Source organism: Rhinolophus ferrumequinum, chromosome 9, assembly GCF_004115265.2.
Source record: "Rhinolophus ferrumequinum isolate MPI-CBG mRhiFer1 chromosome 9, mRhiFer1_v1.p, whole genome shotgun sequence".
NCBI classification, from domain to species: Eukaryota; Metazoa; Chordata; class Mammalia; order Chiroptera; family Rhinolophidae; genus Rhinolophus; species Rhinolophus ferrumequinum.
The window spans coordinates 11,959,962-11,977,490 of record NC_046292.1 but is presented as its reverse complement, the minus strand read 5'-3'; the positions used below and the strand labels follow the sequence as shown (position 1 = coordinate 11,977,490).

At 53.5% G+C, this 17,529-nt stretch overlaps 1 protein-coding gene across 1 annotated transcript in view; it reads right to left on the bottom strand.

Moving 5' to 3' along the window:
- The window catches only part of IGSF21 (immunoglobin superfamily member 21), a 245,401-nt gene extending 233,535 nt beyond the window's left edge, over positions 1-11,866 (bottom strand). The window contains exon 1 of the mRNA XM_033114388.1: positions 11,410-11,866. Within this exon, the coding sequence (XP_032970279.1) occupies positions 11,410-11,479 (70 nt within the window). The 5' untranslated portion in view covers positions 11,480-11,866. The remainder of the gene's footprint in view (positions 1-11,409) is intronic.
- Between the last annotated feature and the right edge of the window lie 5,663 nt (positions 11,867-17,529).

Genomic DNA, 17,529 nt, shown 5'->3' with positions numbered 1-17,529 from the left:
CAGAAGTGAAACCCCTGTGCTCTGATGGAGGCCCCGAAGCCAACACACTAGGAGGGCCAGCCTTTTGGGCATTGCCCCAAATTCATCTGGGAAATGAGTCGTCATCAAAGTAATTTGAACAGTCGGGTAGATGGAAAGGAGGCTGAACAAAAGAATGTCACCTTGGCCAACTTGGAAACTGAGACCCAAGGGGACTGCTGGTAGAATTTTTCCTAAGGAATATTTATCCCCAGTGAGCAATCGGTCCCCTACCCCCCAAAGGGTCACACTACCACTGAGCCAGTGGGCAGGGCTGAGACCTCCCTGCATCAGGCAGGGCAAGAAGACGGTGTGGTGTTGCCGACAGATGGCCTGCTGGCGAGGGGCAGGGGCACTCTGTCTTGCCCGGAGCACTTTAGAGAATGAGCCAGGAAAGAAATTGCCACTGGTATTTGTCACAGCGATCTCAGCAAAGCACAGAATGTGTAAGTGTCTCATGAATTGCAACCGGCAAAATTAGCCCTCATGAAAGTCAATTTGAACAGTCAAGGTAGATGGGAAAAAGGGCCGGACAAAGGAAAATAGAGGGGCAGAAGGAAAGTCCCCTCGGCCACCTGCGAAGCTGGGCGCTGACGGTGCTGTTGGTGGAAGGTTTCCCAAGAAATAGTTATTTCCACGTAGAAGGCAGCTACTCCCTGAACTCCAGATACTCCCCACGGAGAAGACCCCAGGTGTCTCTAAAAGGGGCAGTGCAGTTTTAGCTTGCACGTGGTGCAAGCTAAAGATCTGGTGGTGCAAAGGGCAAACTTACTCACTGGTGTCCCCCTTCTCCCACACCTGCAAGAGTGGAAGCACCCTCCTCGGGTTAAGTAGCTGAGATGTGGAGAGCACCTGCCTCCCCACGTGGAAGGAGGGAGTTCCCAGCCCATTACTGGCTGACATGGACCAGCTGTGCACTGTAAGAGCCAATGGGGATGGCAGGAAAGGTGACCTAACTGGATCTCAGGAGAAGGAACCTCTCCATAGGAAAATAGAGTGGAAAATAGACTGGGGAATGACGAATAGGTGTTCCCTAGGGTGGGCTCATCAGTGAGATGGACCAAGGGACAGGGGAGTTGTAGGGACATTGAAGGGTCTAGAGCAGAGATGACACATGGCAGGGTCCATACCAGCAGTGGAGGGTGCAGGCGCTTCCTCTCTGTGAAGGGCATTGTTCTCCCAAATTCAGGGGCCCCTGGAAAGTCAGTCCCATCTTCCTAAAGCCCCATACTCATATTTTACTTTTTGGCTCAGGAGAATCTAGCATCTAGCACAGGATTGGGCACAAGGGTAGGCATTTTATTACTGCTATTGTTATTAATATAAACAGCGGCCAATTATTAGCCCCACGCATTGCCTCCTGTCACCATTACCACAACTCTCTTACGTAGCACAATCCCCATTTTATAGATGGGGAAACTGAGGCTGAGCAGGATGGTGCGAGATCTCTGCTGTCTGCTCCCCAGCTCACTCTCCTCCCCGCTCCACCGGCTCTGTGCCTGGGATGCCAGCCTGTATGGACTTCCAACTGGATTTGGTCAATGGGTGATGCCAGCAAGAGACACAGTGGCAGAATAAGGGTGAAGTTGGGGTATTTCTCCTTCCAGCTCCTGCCCCACTGTGTACTTAGCATTTCTTTTTAACTCGACCCACTTCTTTTACTTACAGAAGCCATTTTTAAAAAAAGAGAATTTAAATCACGGCCCCAAATGGCAAACCAGTCTCCCTGGCCTTAAACAAAGGGCAACTGAAAAAGAATTACAACGAAAACAAAAGACATTCAAAGTCTTGCTCCCTCGGGCTTGCTGAAGCCACGTGCCCCAGACCTATAGGGTTTTGGGGGAAAGAGATTTACAAGTGATAGAGGGTGTTAAAGACATCATAGCACCAGCCTGGGGCTATCTCCTTGGCATAACTAGAAGGACGGGAGAAGCAAGAAACAGGGAAAGGCCCTCCCTCTCTGGAATTCCTCCTTATTTATTGCCAGTGGGCAGGCCCCACCTAAAACCGAGGACTGCCCTAGGCCCATGCTGGGCAGCAGAACTTTCTGCAATGATGGAAGCAATGTCCCGTCTACATCTGGGCAATCAACCCAGGAGCCCCCAGCCACGGGTGGCTAGTGAGCTCTTGAAATGTGGCTGCTTTGACTGAAGAACTAAATGTGGGTTAATTCCGTTAAATAAAAGCTGAGCCACCTTTGTTTAGTTTTAATGTAAATGTCAGTCCTCCCACGTGACCATTACACAACAGAGGCCTAGACTGTACGCCCCCTGAGGGCAAGGGTTGCCTATTCATTCTCTTCTGGATCTCTAGAATGACACGGGGCCTGACCCCCAGGAAGCTTTCAATTAATATTTGCTTCACCAATGAACAAGTCAGTGAACAAATGAGTGAATGAATGAATGAACGCACGAATGCACGAAGGAATTACACTGCTTCCTGCAACAAAAAATTGCTCTCTCTGCAACTCAGACTGTCGGGGGGAACCACTACCCTTCGCATTAGGTAATTGGTACCCCTCCCCTCTGGGCCTTGCTTTCCTCCTCCCACCAGGCCCCTCAGTCAGGAGGGGTTTTAGGAATTTGCCATCCAATGCTGCCTCTTCCCCTCCCGGCTGAGCTCCAGCCCACTTCTCTGCTGCCCAAGGGAACAAAGCAGTCTTTGTGATATGGTTGCCTTTGCCACCCCCACCTCACTCCCTTAGCCCGTCTGGGACATTCCATGCACGCCGACAATTATTGTATAAACCTGAATATCCACTTGACAAAACCTAGCTCAGGCCGTGAGCGCCAGCTCTAGACGCGGATGTCACCCACGCTCTGGCTGCCTTCACTCTACCAGTGCATCCGAGCCCCTGCACCCGCCCTCCTTCGCCTGGCCCAGCCCGAAGCCAGGGCTGCAGGTGATGGCTGCCGCCTTCCTCTGGGGCAGCATTAGGGAGAGGAGAGGAAGAGATGGTGCTGGGGAGATAATGGAGGCTCCAGCGATTGGTGACAAACAACCCCATCAGAGGAGCGTGGAGTGCCTCTGCAGAAAGAGAAACAAAAGGGCAAAGGGAACAGCTTGGCAAAGGAACAAAAAAACCCAATGGCTCAGCTGCTTCTCTCCCTGGCGACTCCCAAGCGGCTCCTGTGATTTATGAGGCTGGGGGTGGGGTCACTCCCCACTGCAGTGCTGCCAAGATTGCCACCCAAGTCTGGGGGACACTGATGCTCCCCGATGCAAGGCTCTTAGGGTGGTGGGTCTGCCTGACTGAGCCCTGGGATGGGCCCAGGACCTCAAGGGAGAAGGCATGTCCCCCCACATCATGCACAGTCATTCTTCTCTCTGGCCTCAGTGTTCTAAGCTTTAAAATGGGAGGAAGGCGACAGTGCAGATAATCTCTCAGCTCCCTCCGGCCCTGATGCTTTGTAATCCCAACCCTGAAGAATCCATGTGGGAAACCTACAACACGCCCACTCCTCCTGGCCACTGGGGCTTGTAAATACTTCTTCCTCTTCATGGTTGGGGGCTCCCACCGCATGGTGGGGAGCTAACCAGCATTATAACAGCAGCAGCCACTTTTCATACACTCACTATGTGTCAGACACGGTGCATGCAAACCCCTCGTATCATGAGACTCACTGTCCCAGCATGCCCCGCCTGCAAGACCATCATGACAGCCACATACTCAGTGGGACAAATCAAGGCTGAAACCAATGAAGAGGTTACCTGAGTTCACATGCTGGCTAAGTGGTGAAGACGGGATCTGAACCCTGGTCAGCCTCCAGAGCCCAGAGGGTCCAGGCTCCTGGGCATCTGGGAGCTTCTCCCCAGGTGGTCCCCCTCCTCCCATCACCCTTGGAGCAGCCCTATTCTAGGTTGTTCCATCTTAGGCAGGGGCCTGGTTTTCCCTCTTTGCTAGGTCTGGATACCCTGGAAGAGGTGGGCAAGGTATTTAAAATGATGGTATTTCTTCCTTGAGGCCGCTGTCTCTTTGGGGACCCCAGACAATCATTTATAACCCAATGGAGGTTTCAGCTTCAGGTGGCCCAGAAAAGGCAAATCAATCTTTCTAGAGTACTGCTGTGGGAATGTCACTCCTCTCTCTTCAACCGCTCCCCATAGACCCCAGGCTCTAATTCAGACCCCTGGTCCTGGCACGCCGGCCTCCACTAACACCAGCCTCCTTCCCAGCTTCTCGTTAATACCTCACGCCCAGGTGAGGTCAGCGACCTCACTGCCTCCCAACCCTCACACACCCACCCAGACAGCATTCTGATTGCCACCTCCAGGCCTTTGCCTGTCCCCTTCCCTAGCCAGGGTCTCCCTCTGGACCTGTCATGATTGATTCATGCCCTCACTGTCTTCCTGGGCCACTCCCTTTAAACTCCAAGGATTTATGCTTGGTATCCCTGTATTGGCCATTTATTACGCATGACCTTTTATTGTTCTCAAATGAGTTTGTATAGGGTTGCCAAGAATTGGAAAGTCCTTGAGGGAGGTCTTTGCCAGTCCAGAACGAGGCTGGGACAGCTGCTCAAGTAATGAAAGTGAATGGAGCCCCTGACTTGGCTCCAACGTCGGCCTCCAGGGGAGGGAGAAGAAAGTGTGAGGCCACTGCCTGCCTCCTCAGAGACACTCCAGGCCAGCTGACCCCAAAGGGAAGGGCTGATGACTCAGGTTCAATAATTACCTGTCAGGTGCTCTCATGTATTATCTCATTTAACCCCACAACCCCTTCCATTTTCAGAAGACAAGGAGACCACACCCTGCAGGGAAGAGGCCATGCCGGGATTCGAACCCAGTGCAGATGGAAACCAAAGTACGTTAACACCAGGCAGCTGTTCCACGGAGACAGTGATTGAGGAAGGATGGGTGTGCCCGGTGGCGTGCTGGTAAATGTTTACCAACCGGCCCTGGGGTGGGAGGAGTCCCGGTGAGGAGTCCTTGCGGATCCAGGGTGTAAATATTCCCGCCCTGGTCGATTTCAAGCTACCTAACAACCGTGTTTCCCCGAAACTAAGACCTAGCTGGACCATCAGCTCTAATGCGTCTTTTGGAGCAAAAAAATTAATATAAAATTAATTATATTAAAATAAGACTGGGTATAATATAATATAATATAATATAATGTAATACCGGGTCTAATATAATATAATACCGAGTCTTAAATCAATTTTTGCTCCAAAAGACTCATTAGAGCTGATGGTCCAGCTAGGTCTTATTTTCGGGGACACACGGAAGATCGATTCAGAGTTGGGAAGAGATATGCCAACCAATATGCCTAGGTGTGAATACAGCCCTGCCCCTCCCTCACTAGCAGTGGGGGCAAATCACAGCATCACCCTAAGCCTCACTCCTCATCTGTAAAGCAGGCAGAGTATCGCCTCCCAAACGGGAGTTTCTGGGAGGATTTATCATGACACTGTGTGGCACGCAGCTTGGCACATAGTAGCTGCTCAGTGCATGTTTTTCCCTTCCCCTTCCTTCCTAACTTCCTGACTACCTTCTTTTCTTTCCCAAACCCCACCCGTCACTAATCGAGGACCACCCCCGTCTCCCCCACCAAGGAGAACCCAGAGGGAAGAGGAAGTCCTTTGGCCTACCCACCACCATCTACTGTTGGCTCATCCCCCAAATGCCAGCCGGGATGCCACTGTGAATGATGGTGGCAGAGCTGGACATCCGACACATTCTCACACTAGAAGGGACTTCCAGAGGTGACTAAGCAGGGCCAGGAAACAGGCCCAGGCCTAGTGTCTGGACTGAACCTCCGGCTCAGGGGAGACCTCATTCATTCATTCATTCATTCATTCATTCAATAAACCCATCTTGAAGGTCTGCTCAGAGCCAGAACCCACATCGGGGCCAGGGGTATAGGGATTCTGCTCTCAAGAGCTCTGTTCAATAAGGAGGCCAACCCACAACCCTCTCCAGCCCCAGGGGAGGGTTGTTTTGACAGAGTCTTACCCAAAGTGCCACTGCCAACACTTAGGGGGATAGCTGAGTCAGCAGGGGCCGGGTAAGTTGTGGAGGGTAGGAAGTCTGCGAGCTGAGACCCGCAGGGAGGTTTATGGGGAGTCAGGGGCTGTGCTGGCTGAGGGCAGATGTCAGCTCTCTGAGCCAAGAAAGGGCAGAAATGGGGGAGGAGGTAAAGGGAAGGCCAGAAACCTCAGAGGCAGGCGGAGTCCGTGGGGCGGGGAGACAGTGGGCACGGGAGATGTAACACCCATTTGGACAGCTGGGAGCATTTAATGCATCGAGAGTATCCCACAGGTGCACAACAAATTGTACCTCCAGTAATATCACACTCTTCTTTCCCCCAGGCCTCAACTAGACTCTAAGGAGACAGCCTTGAGCGGAGCTGGTCCCACCCAGCTGGTCCCACCCTGCACGGTCCTGCCTCCGGCTCTAGGTTCACATGGGTTTCCCTCCCTGGCACATCTTCCCCCACAGCCCTTGGCTTATTAATGTCCTCTTTTTACTTCAAGGTCTAAAGTTCTTCCTCCTCTCTGAAGCATCCCCTGAACATCCAAGTCATTACTCTTCCCCCAGGAATTTCCTAGAGGGGACAGCAATTCACTTGGCATCTAGCAGGTATCAGCCAATTTCCACCTGGATGTCATTCATCTCTTCAGGACCACGCCCAACCTCTCACCGCGCCCCCCCCCCCACCATAAGGGTCACTGTCTTAGGTCTTTCTCTTTTCAGATGCGCCCACAACAGATGCCTATTCACTCTCTTGATGATGAGGATGGCTTTCAGACACACCCCCTCTCCCATCTGTGCAGATGAACACACTGGATAATTCTATTTCAATGAGGGTTTGGGAAGGAGTAAAACATCCAGACAGGGAATTCGATACATTGCAGCTGTCCACGTGGTTGGAGCCAAGGAAGGGACTGACGGTCGTTCTCACCAGGAGACAGTAGAACACAGAGGGAGTCAGACAGTCTTGTGTCTAAATCTTTGCTCGCCTCAGTTTCCTCATCTGCAAAATAAGGCTAATTTTACCTCTCAGGGTGGTTGTAAGGATTAAAGGAGACAAGAACCACAAATCGCATGGCACAGCGCTTGACATCTAGTGAGAGCTCAGTTAGAGTTAGAGATACAGCCCCTTCCTCCCTCTAAGTGAAGAATCAGTTTTCCACTAAGCTTGAACACCCACCCTAAAGACAGGGACTCCCTGCTGTGTTCAGGGCTGAGTTCCCCATGCTTAGCACTGTTTCTGGCACACAGTCAGAAACATTTGTTGTGTGTGTGAATAAATGAATTTCAAGGGGCCTGGGGATGTAGCAGAGGTGGGCAGGGTGGTAAGCCAGGTTAGAGATGTACATGGATCTCAGGAAACCCAGTTAACAGAACCAGCTTCCTCTTTGTTCAGCTCTTTGTTTGGCTTCTGCCTTTGAAGTCACAGACTGCAGCTTATCCAGAAACCTGAGTAAGTCACTCCAACTCCTCCACCTCCTTCCCCTACCACCCCTCCCCTGAATTGCAGTAGGGTTCAAGCATCTGTGAGACATGTTCTGTACAGTCAGGGTGGCTAGGCCAATACAAGGCATCACTGGTACCTTTCCCGCCCCTGTCCACAGGTCCTGTCCACAGACTTCTCTGCCTCCCCAGAGGGATCACTGGAGGAAAAGAGGGAGCCTGGGGCTGGACCTGGTGACGACTGGAAGGAGCTGTAGTCCTGTCATGAACAAATCTTAAAACCCTGAACCTCACTTCCTAAACTGTGACGAAAGGAGCTTAAACCCATCGTGCAGCGTGCATGAGGGCTGTGAAGCAGGGAGCACGTGCTGGACACATTGCAGCTGATCCACATAATTGTGACTATCGCAAAAACAAAGATCCCGCTATGATATCGGACAAGAGCAATCTTTGTTAGAGACTTGTGTGGCAGGATCGTTTGTTGCAGGGGTCTCATCATTGCATGGACTAGGGCAGCTCTCCTTTTGTACCTATCCTCTTGCCTTAGGATTTGGGGGCGGGAGGTAATCCCTAAAAAATAAAATAATAATCCCTAAAAAAATAAAATAGAAGTTTCAGAACCACTGAGGTAAGTGATCCTGGAAGTCCCTTGCAGCTCTAACGTTCTCTGCGCTTAAAAATGAAAACCCACTTCAACCTTTGGGGGAGGAGGGGGGCTCTGGCTTGCATCTGGGGTGAGAAGGGGGTGGAGTTTGTGGCTGGGGTGGGGTCGGGGTGGGGGTGGGGCGGCTGGGGAGCAGGGGCGGAGCAGCGTGCACACAGCGGGCCCCTTAATACAGCAGTCTAGGGCTGAGAAGGAGCCCTGCGGTGCTGGAGCCCTCTCCAGCCCCGAGCGGGGTGGGGTTGGGAGGGAGGATATATATATAAAGTAGTCACAGCAGCTCCCGGAGCACAGCTCCCGCCGTCTCAATGTGCAGCCCAGCCGAGCCAGCCACCCCCATCCAACCCACCTGCGGACAGGCGTCTGCGAAGAGAGAACTGGCAGGGCCTCTGGATGGGGACTTTGGCTCCACCTGACTGGGCCTGCCCACCCTCTATACTCTTCACAGATAACTTACTAGGGCCCAATGAGGCAGGTCCAAGAACCATTCTCTCCCTGCTCCCCAAACTCCCAATCCCCGATGCTCCCTCTTTTCTGGGCCACTGTACAGGCCCAAGTGTAGGACTTCCTTCCCAGAAGTGCCCAAGCCCGGTAAGCTGGGGCCTGAGGCGTTAAAAACGCCATTTAGGCACTCCTGCGTTATCAGGGAGACCAGAGAAGTGTGGGTTTCTCTTCTGTAGAGTCAGATACTGGGGAGTAGAGAGACAGGGGCAGGACCTTCCTGCCCAGGCAGTCAAGTGTGCAAGGAATTCTTTTTTCTTCCCAAGGCACAGACCCACCTCTCCAAAGTTGAGTCTCTTTGCTCTGCAACCCAAACGGGCAGAGCAAGCCAGGGCGCACTGGCCAGGCCCCTCCCTGGGAGTAATCGCCATCACCCCCTACTAGGCAGTCCTGTTTCTGAATACTTGCTCTAGACTCTACCCTCCCCGCTCTCCGAGGCAGTTCCTGGCAGGTGTCCCGGCAGAGCCAACTGCCAGGTGCACGGCTCTCGGTCACATCCCAGAAGGGCGCCCTCCTCCGGCAAGCTGGCCTCTTGCATCCCTCACGAACTCTTCTTGTATCCCCGCCCCCTTGTGGGCACTGACTTGGAAGGGGGAAGGAGGGACCCTGCCCTCGTGCACTCTTCTCTCCTCTGCGAAGGAGAGACTGCTCCCGGGTGGTACCAGACCCCCGCCCACGCCCCCAGCTCAGAAAGTTTCTGGTCCGCGATCCCGTCGGAGCTCATCCTTCATCCTAAGCAGTGGAGCTCAAGGGCCACGCCTGCACCCCCGCCCATATAGTCTCACCCCTGGAACCCAACCCCCCCAACCCCGCCTCCGACAGCCTGCAGAGGTGGGCGAGGGGAACAGGGGTGCCGGGATGAGGGAGCAGCTTTCCACAGCTCTGTAGCCCAAAGACCACTGCTCACATGTTCCGGAGCTCACAGGGTGGAGTCCTGACGGAGCAGGTTTCCCACCAAAGCCTTTCCCACTCCTCTTCACCATCCCCTCTCCTGCTGCGTCCCTGGTTCTACGCATTCCGGGGGGAAGGGGTGCTCCCCTCCTGCTTCTAATTCCCATCCCTCGCTCCCTGCGATGTCCAGGTGAGGGCTCCAATGCCTTTCAACAAAGCCCAGTGCCCTCTGCTTAGCACTGGACCCGGGACCTCCCCCCAGCTCCACTCCCCGTATAACCCTCCGGAGACATCCGAGCGAGGGATCCCTCACCCCAAAGTTGGGGGCAGATTTTGATCCACTTTGAAAAGTCTCTTGTTCCAAGGATGGGGGACAAAGCACAGAGCTTGCATTCCTTCTGGGTTACCCAACCTCTCCCCGCTTTCTGCCAGCAGGACCACCATTCAGGCTCAATCAAATTCTGCAGCTTCTGGCATCCGCAGACCCAGCACTCTCCAAGGACCTCCGGGTAGAAGCGGGCGCGGTTATTGCGGGGGGAGGAGGAGCACCCCTTCCTGGCAGGCACTTTCTGAGTCTGGTTAGGCACCTCCAGTTAGGGCAGGGCATACCGCAGAGGACAGAGTTGACCCTCCCACACACACTTCCATCACCCAGTTGGGGTTGGTTGGGCCTGAGACATTACTGGTCACAATGGCTACTTTTTGGCACCCCGCGTCCCTTTCCTCCAACGCCTCGGAACCAGGCTGTGACTCCTGACCCGCTGGAGTCCAGGCACTCAGGTTTGGCACTAGGCTTGGGGGGGGGGACGGAATCTTGGGCGCGAACCCTCTAGTCTCCTTGCCCAAGGCTCTTCACTGATCCTGCCTCCCTCCCGCTGGGCTCGTAGCTAGTATGTGGGTTCACTGACCAAAAGGTGCCGGAGTCGCCAGGTTTGGCTCCCGCAGCATTTAAGACCCACCAGCCGGAGGCGTCAGGCGGGAGCCACGGAGGCGACCGCCAACCTGGGACTCTGGAGCTGCGAAGCCACGGATAGCTCGCTCTGAGGACCCCGCTTGGCTTATCCTCCTTCCAGCCGATTCAGACTAGCGGGACCAAGTCCAGGCGGGACACACACACACACCGCTGCTCACACCTCCTGTGCCCCCACGACGAATCCATACCTCTCTCCACACTAGAAACACACGCTCCATCGCAAGCACACACACTCTCAGCCCACGAAGCAACATAATCCCCGTGCGCCTGCACCTCCACGCATCCCAGATACACACTCCGGCCCAAGTGTCACATTCTCACCTCCTATGCACGCTCGCTTGCCTCCACAGTAATAGTCATCTGCTGTCACACACCCCTCAAGAGACCCGCACTTGGGACACGCGTGAAACGCCACACCTCACATGCCCACCCTTTAACACGCTCACACACAATGACTGAAGCTCACACACTTCACACCCTCACTGAGAAGCTGGCACCCGCTCACACCCCCAAACACTCGCTCACACTCTTTCTCACACACACACCTCCGTGTAAGGGACACACTCAAGCACCCCTCCAGACGCTCACTCACACCATCACACACACACTCACACCTCTAAATACACTCCCGCACCCTCTCCACACCAGCTCCTTCCCGGACACCCTCACACATAGACGCAACAAAGACACACGCTTGTACACACACACACACACATACACACACACACACACACACACACACACACACACTATCGCAGACCCAGAGGGGAAATCCTCCCTCCCTCGCCAAGCAGAGCAGCTCCACAGACCCCCACGCCAAGACCGACGCTGGCACCCGGAGCCTCCCCGCTCCGCCGCGACCCCAGCCCGCGCCCCTCCCCGGCGGCCCGCCCCCCCCCCCGCAGGTCCCCCGCCCCCCGCCCGGGCTCCAGCCCGGCGCCCGCGCACTCACCGCGCGCCAGGTCCAGAATCGCGGCGAGCAGCAGGCAGACGCAGTGGCGGAGGCTCGGGGCGGCTCGCATGGTGCCGGGGCGCTGGCGGCGGTGGCGGGGCGGCGGAGGTGAAGGAGGCGGCGGCTGCAGGTCCCCTCGCCATGGGCTCAGGCGCGCTCCTGCCTCCGGCCACCGGCCGAGACCGTAGAGAACAGCGCGGGGCGCCGCGGGGGCGCCCCCATGCCGCCGCGGCCGGGCAGCCCGCGCACCCGGCTCGACTCGGCTCAGGCTCTGCGGGGCGCTGCGACTCTCGCACTCCGGGCGTCCTCCCCGCGAGCCGCGGCTGCTGGTCCCCGGCTCCCCGAGTGCGAGCGGCACCCAGCGCGGCCCGGTGTCGGATGCGCGGCAGCGCGGGAGTTTGGAGCTGAATCGCGCTCTCTCTGCCTCGCGCTCGCCTCTCCGGCGGCGCGAGCGCCCCCCTCCCCGCGCCCTCCCTCCCTCCCGTCCCCTCTCCCCGCCCCCCCGCCCTCCCCGCCCTTCCCTCGCGCGCTCTCCGCTGTATTATACAGACTTTTCTTTAATCCTTTCTGGGCTGTTCGGTTCTCCTCTGCTAAGCCGCTTTATTGCAGGGAGAAGGAGAGCTGTCCCCATCCCGGTCCTCCTCCCCTTCCTACCGGTCTCCCACCCCCTCTCCTCCCCCCAGGTTCCCCACCTCACAACTGGATAGCTGCCCTTAGCTTCCTAACCAACAGCTAGCTAACCGAGCTCCCTCGCCCTCCAGAAGCCACGCTCTATCGGTCCCCTTTCGCCTAATCCCATCCCTGGGACCACCCCGCACCCCTAGGCTGATGGAGGAAGGCAGCGTCCGTGAGTGATGCCATCTCCCCCGGAGCAAGTGGGCAGGGTGTGGCCCGGGAGTACTGGCCTTGCCACCTATCAATGCCCTTAGTGGGAAAGATTAGGGCCATCAGTGTTCTGAAAGTTCCCGAATTATGGATGCCCTCCTCCAGGAACCCACGGAAATGGGATATGTTTTGTCCTTTTTTCCAAGAATAGCCCGGAATGGGTAAGGAATTGGTTGTTTCCCCCTGGCAGAGATCATGTTTTCACCTTTTTGGCCAGCCTGATTCCTTTTCCATCCCAAGCCAGAGAAGTGGGATTTGGGACTTGTATCATATCATTATCCTCCCACCAACACACACACACACACACACACACACACCATTGAACCTCAGGCTTGGCTCTGGGCCTTGAGGTTACCTAGGTGGGGAGAGACACTCTAGCACTTGAGGTGGGCTGGGGGTGAGGTTAGATGGGGAAGTTCAGAGCATGGAATTTCACCACGGCAAGAACACAGGAGACTGGCAAACTGAGGCCCAGAAAGGACCCCCCAGCCAGGGTCAGGACTGCGATCAGAATGCCAGTCTCTGGCTCTTGACCCACTGTTCTTTCTACAACATTCCATGGAGAATTCCCAGGTTCCCTCACTCTGTCAGGTTGCTCTGTTTACCTAGATGGGCAATGGGTACATAGCCAGTTCTGTCTCCAGCAGCCCTTTGAGGGGATGTAGGGAGTAGGGTCGGCAGTGGGTGGTTCTAAGCTGTCTTTTGGGGAGCCCTGTGCAGAAATGCCCTATGGCAGGGAGCAGCTTCCTCCATCTGCCCTCTCCAAGCCTCACTACAGGCTTCCCAAGGCGGCTCCGCTGCAGCTCAGGCCCGCCAGCCCCAGAGAAGGAGTGATTTGCATTTATGAAGATCTGAAAGCAAACGTTCACCTGACAGGCTTTAGAAGGATCTTCTCAGTAAAATAATAATAATGATGATAATAAACCCTTATAAACAGGTGTTTGATTACAGTTTGTCCCTACATGGTTTTTTTTTGAATCCGACTAATTGGCTGCCAGGCTGATTGGGCTGGAGAAGCCTTGAACGCCAGAGTCTTAGGCCCTTTCTTTCCCTTTGGCTGGCTGTTCTTTGCTCCCTCTCACTTCCTGCCCCCCAGGTGTCCCCTTCTCCAAGTTGCTGAGGGTCAGCGTGAGGTCACCTCTCCCCCCACAACCACTTTTTGGGATGATCCGGCCATGCCCTGGGGCACAGTCCCTGACTGCCTCCTCCCTGTCCCTCCCTGTTCCTACCACCTCTGGCCCAGGAAAAAGCCAACAGAACCCAAATCCATCCCAGGTGCCAAGCTATCTGTGGAAGGACCTTCCTGACTGGGGACCAGTGTCAAGCTGAAAGACCCTCATCTTGGCAGGTTGGTCTGAGTCCTCAGGGCAATGCCAGACACCACTGTGTGGGCATTTCTGCTGTGGGCCCCACTGCAAATCAGAGTGCAGCCAGGCAGGTGGACAGGCAACAGTTTGCCAGGTGAAGCCTGAATAGGTGAGGCTTCCTGACTGCACTCACTGCAGCCCAGGCATTATAGAGGACAGCCAGGGGTCAGGTGGGATTCCAGCTCCCTCCCCCACCATGGGTCCATACCAGCTGGGGAAAAAAATCCCCAGGGAGCAGCAGGAAGGGGCTAGAGAGTCACCTCCATCATGCCAGCTGTGAATGACATCTAGCAAGAAAGAAAAAAGGTTTGAGAGCCAGCCAAGGAAAGGTTGCCTCCTAGGGCCAACAATTGGACCAGAAGGGGGATGGTGACGACCTCAGTTAATCTTCCTTCAGCCCCAGGACTTCCGAATCATTCTCACTCTCTTTTAAGATCACTCTGTATTATAATTGTTGGTCTCCCTAGCCAGTTCCTGGCTCATAGTAGGCCATTAATAAGTAATTGTTGGATGGATGGATGGAGGAATGAGGGCAGGGCACTTTGCTATATCCACTCCATTCCTCAGCTCTTAGCAGGAGGCTAAACTTGGCAGGTGCTAGCAGGCATCCTGTGGCAGGAACTTCTTCAGAGAACCAACACCCCCCTGGATTGCACATTCAGGGAAAGGACATCCTGCCCAGGTGCACAGTTGGTTTCCCAAAAGAGGTTCGGCTGCGATGTGCGTCTTTATTGCCATATGGTAATTATTCATAGTAATTCTGCCATCTCCGGAACCCTTTTGGGGAGCCCGCTCTTCGAGTTCTGTTTTATAAAACACAGACCTAGAATCTTTCTTTTGCCCCAAGAAAGGCATATTCCAAGCACTGAGAGGCACAATCAGCAGAGGGCACATGGTGACTTAGCCAAAGGAAAAGTCACCCAGGGCAGCCACACGCTTTTAATTTGTTTAACATCCCTTGGCTCCTGTCTTCTAATGGATGGGCCGCCAGCAGCATGGCCTCCACTTTGCAGTCCTGGCACTCAGACCCATGAGTCACAGCGGGACATGCCTCCTCTTTGGGCACTAGCTGAGCAGGAGTCTTGGACCTCCTGGGGGCGAATGTGTGGCTGTCCGTCCCCAGCCTCCCTCTGTCCATGGTGCTGAGCTAGGCTCTCCCAACAGAGGGCGCTACAGCACAAAGCAAATTTCTCTTCTCCCTGACCCTAGGGAACACCCCCAAAGGTCAAAGGGGTCCTCTGTGACCTCTAGTTTGTTTGTTTTCAGGAGGGGGGGATTAGGTATATTATTACCTCCCACAGCCTGGCTTCCAAAAGGATGGACTCTCTCGGCTGGGGAAGAACCTCCCGTGAAGTTTGATAATGATGCTGAGTCGTAAGCATTTATGAAAGTGCTTTTCCTATGCCAGGCACTCACTGAATTTTCCTAATAACATATGAGGTTGGTGCTCTCGTTATTCTTATTTTACAGATGAGAAAACTGAGGCACAGAGAAACTAAGCAACTTGCCCAGTACAACACAGTTAGTGATACAGCCAGATTTGAACCCAGGAAGAGGCCAGCGCTCTTAAATACTCTTCCAGGCCAAGATACATGCATGCACACATGACATGGCACACACACACAGGCACACACACAAGTGTACACATTCCCTGGAAGCCAGTATTTCCATAAGAAATGAGGTGACAACAACAACAAAAATCTTTCATATGCTCAGTGTGATCCACCTCTCTCATCCCACTTAATCCTAAGAGCCCTCTGTGGCAGTTTTACATATGCCCAATTTACTGATAAGTAAACTAAGTCTTGGAGAAGTGAAAAGAATTGCCCAAAATGGCTAAGATAGAGGAAGGCTGGAATGTGGATTCCAGAGATCCACACATGTATTCTTTCTTTCTTTTCATTTCTCTCTCTCTCTCTCTCTCTCTCTCTCTCTCTCTCTCTCTCTCTCTCTCTCTCCCCCCCCACCTTTCTCTCCTGCCTCCCCCCCCACTCACACAGTCCTGAGGTAGGCTTCTTCCTACCTCAGCCTCCGCCTCTCCGTGCGGGAAATTAAACATCCACAAGACCACATCCCAGACAGGACCGAGTCTTTCACTGTTTACTTAAATTAAACGCAACTGAAAGTGACGCCATAACACTGGTGACCCAAATCGATACGGAGTCGGTCACTTGGAATTAAGTCCAAACTGTGTCCTTAATGGACCTCAACGCCACCTGGACTCCCAAGCTCCAGCTCTAGCATGTCTTCCCACAGGAGGACCCCAGCAGGTTTCCCATGGGGACTCGGAGGCTGAATGGGCCTCAGCATTACAGGCCAGAGAAAGGAACTGGACCCTGTGAAGGAGTCAGTGTCAGGAAGTTAAACCCCGGGGACCAGCAAGGGCAGAGGGAAGAAGGTCAAGATAGGACATCAACGTTCCAAAACTGGGTCCCACTAATCATTTGCTTTGCAAATTTGTAATAAGCATTCCTGCAAAGAGGGTTCCATAGTTAAATATATTTGAGCAATGCCGTATATTAGGCCATTCCCCACTTCTTGGGGATTTACTATTTGCATGAGTATATCAAAGACTATGAGAAATCCTGCAGAGTTTCTCAGTTTTATTTACTTGAAACCCAAACTTGTTTGGCCCCAGAACTATCTTTGCATAACATCTCATGAGCAAGAGTTCTGTAGATCACAGGATGGATGGGAGATGCTGGTCTAGCCCTGGACAAGTCTGATCTCTTCCTAAATTACCATAGTAAGAGCAGTAGTAGCAGTAAGGATAATGAGAAAAACAGCAACCACTGTCAATGGACGGCATTTATTGAGCGCTTACCATGTACCGGGTACTGTTCTGAGTTCTTAGCTTGTACTAATTCATTGAATTCTCTCCATAATCCTATGAGGCAGGTTCTGTTTTTAATTCCCCCAAATAGACCAAAAACAACAACAACAACAACAACAACAAAACTGAGGTCCAGAGGTCACTTTGCTCTTATGCAGTTCTGAGACTGTAAGACACACGAGGATAAGAACCAAAGCTGATTCATCTCTTCATTCCCTGTGGTAGGTGCTCAACAAAGTGTTGAGTGAATGGCTGGAAGGAAGGAAAACTGATGAATAGAAAGATTAATAGGTGAAAGAACGACTGGATGGATGGGTGGATGAATGGATACACTGATGTAAGAAATATTGGGAAGATACATGGATGAATGGATGGGTAGATGGTGGGTGGGTGGAAGAACAGATGGAAAGATAGAAGGGTGGGAGGCTGGTGAATGGGTGATGTGGGTGGGTGTGTAGACAGATGGATTAGAGAAGGTATTGATGGGTGGATGAGCACATGGATGAAAGAGTGGGTGGATGAATCCAGATTAGAAAGCATCAGCAAGATTTGTACTTTTTCCTGTATTACTGAATTTGGTAGGAGGGAAGGAAGGAAGGAAGGAAGGAAGGAAGGAAGGAAGGATGGAAGGAAGGAAGGAAGGAAGGAAGGAAGGAAGGAAGGAAGGAAGGAAGGAAAGGGAAGGAGGAAGGAAAGAAAGGGAAGAAGGAAGGGAGGAAAGAAAGGAGGGAGGGAGGAATGGGAGGGAAGGAGGGAGGAAGGATTTGCTCTAAGAACTTGAGAAAATTACTTATCCTCCCTGTGCTTTGATTTCCTCATCTGTGAAAGGGGAATGGGGGCAAGAGCACCGACGTCCCTGAGTTGTGCTGATTAAATAGGACAATGCTTCAGATGATGTCAGCACTCAGTCAATATTAGCGATAACAAATATTACCCACTAGGCAGCCATCTAATGCCATAATTACCCCACGCTGAGGTTCCTTCTTTTCTTCCTTACTTCCTGTACTCTGTAGTGGAGAGCGGTGGGTGAAGACT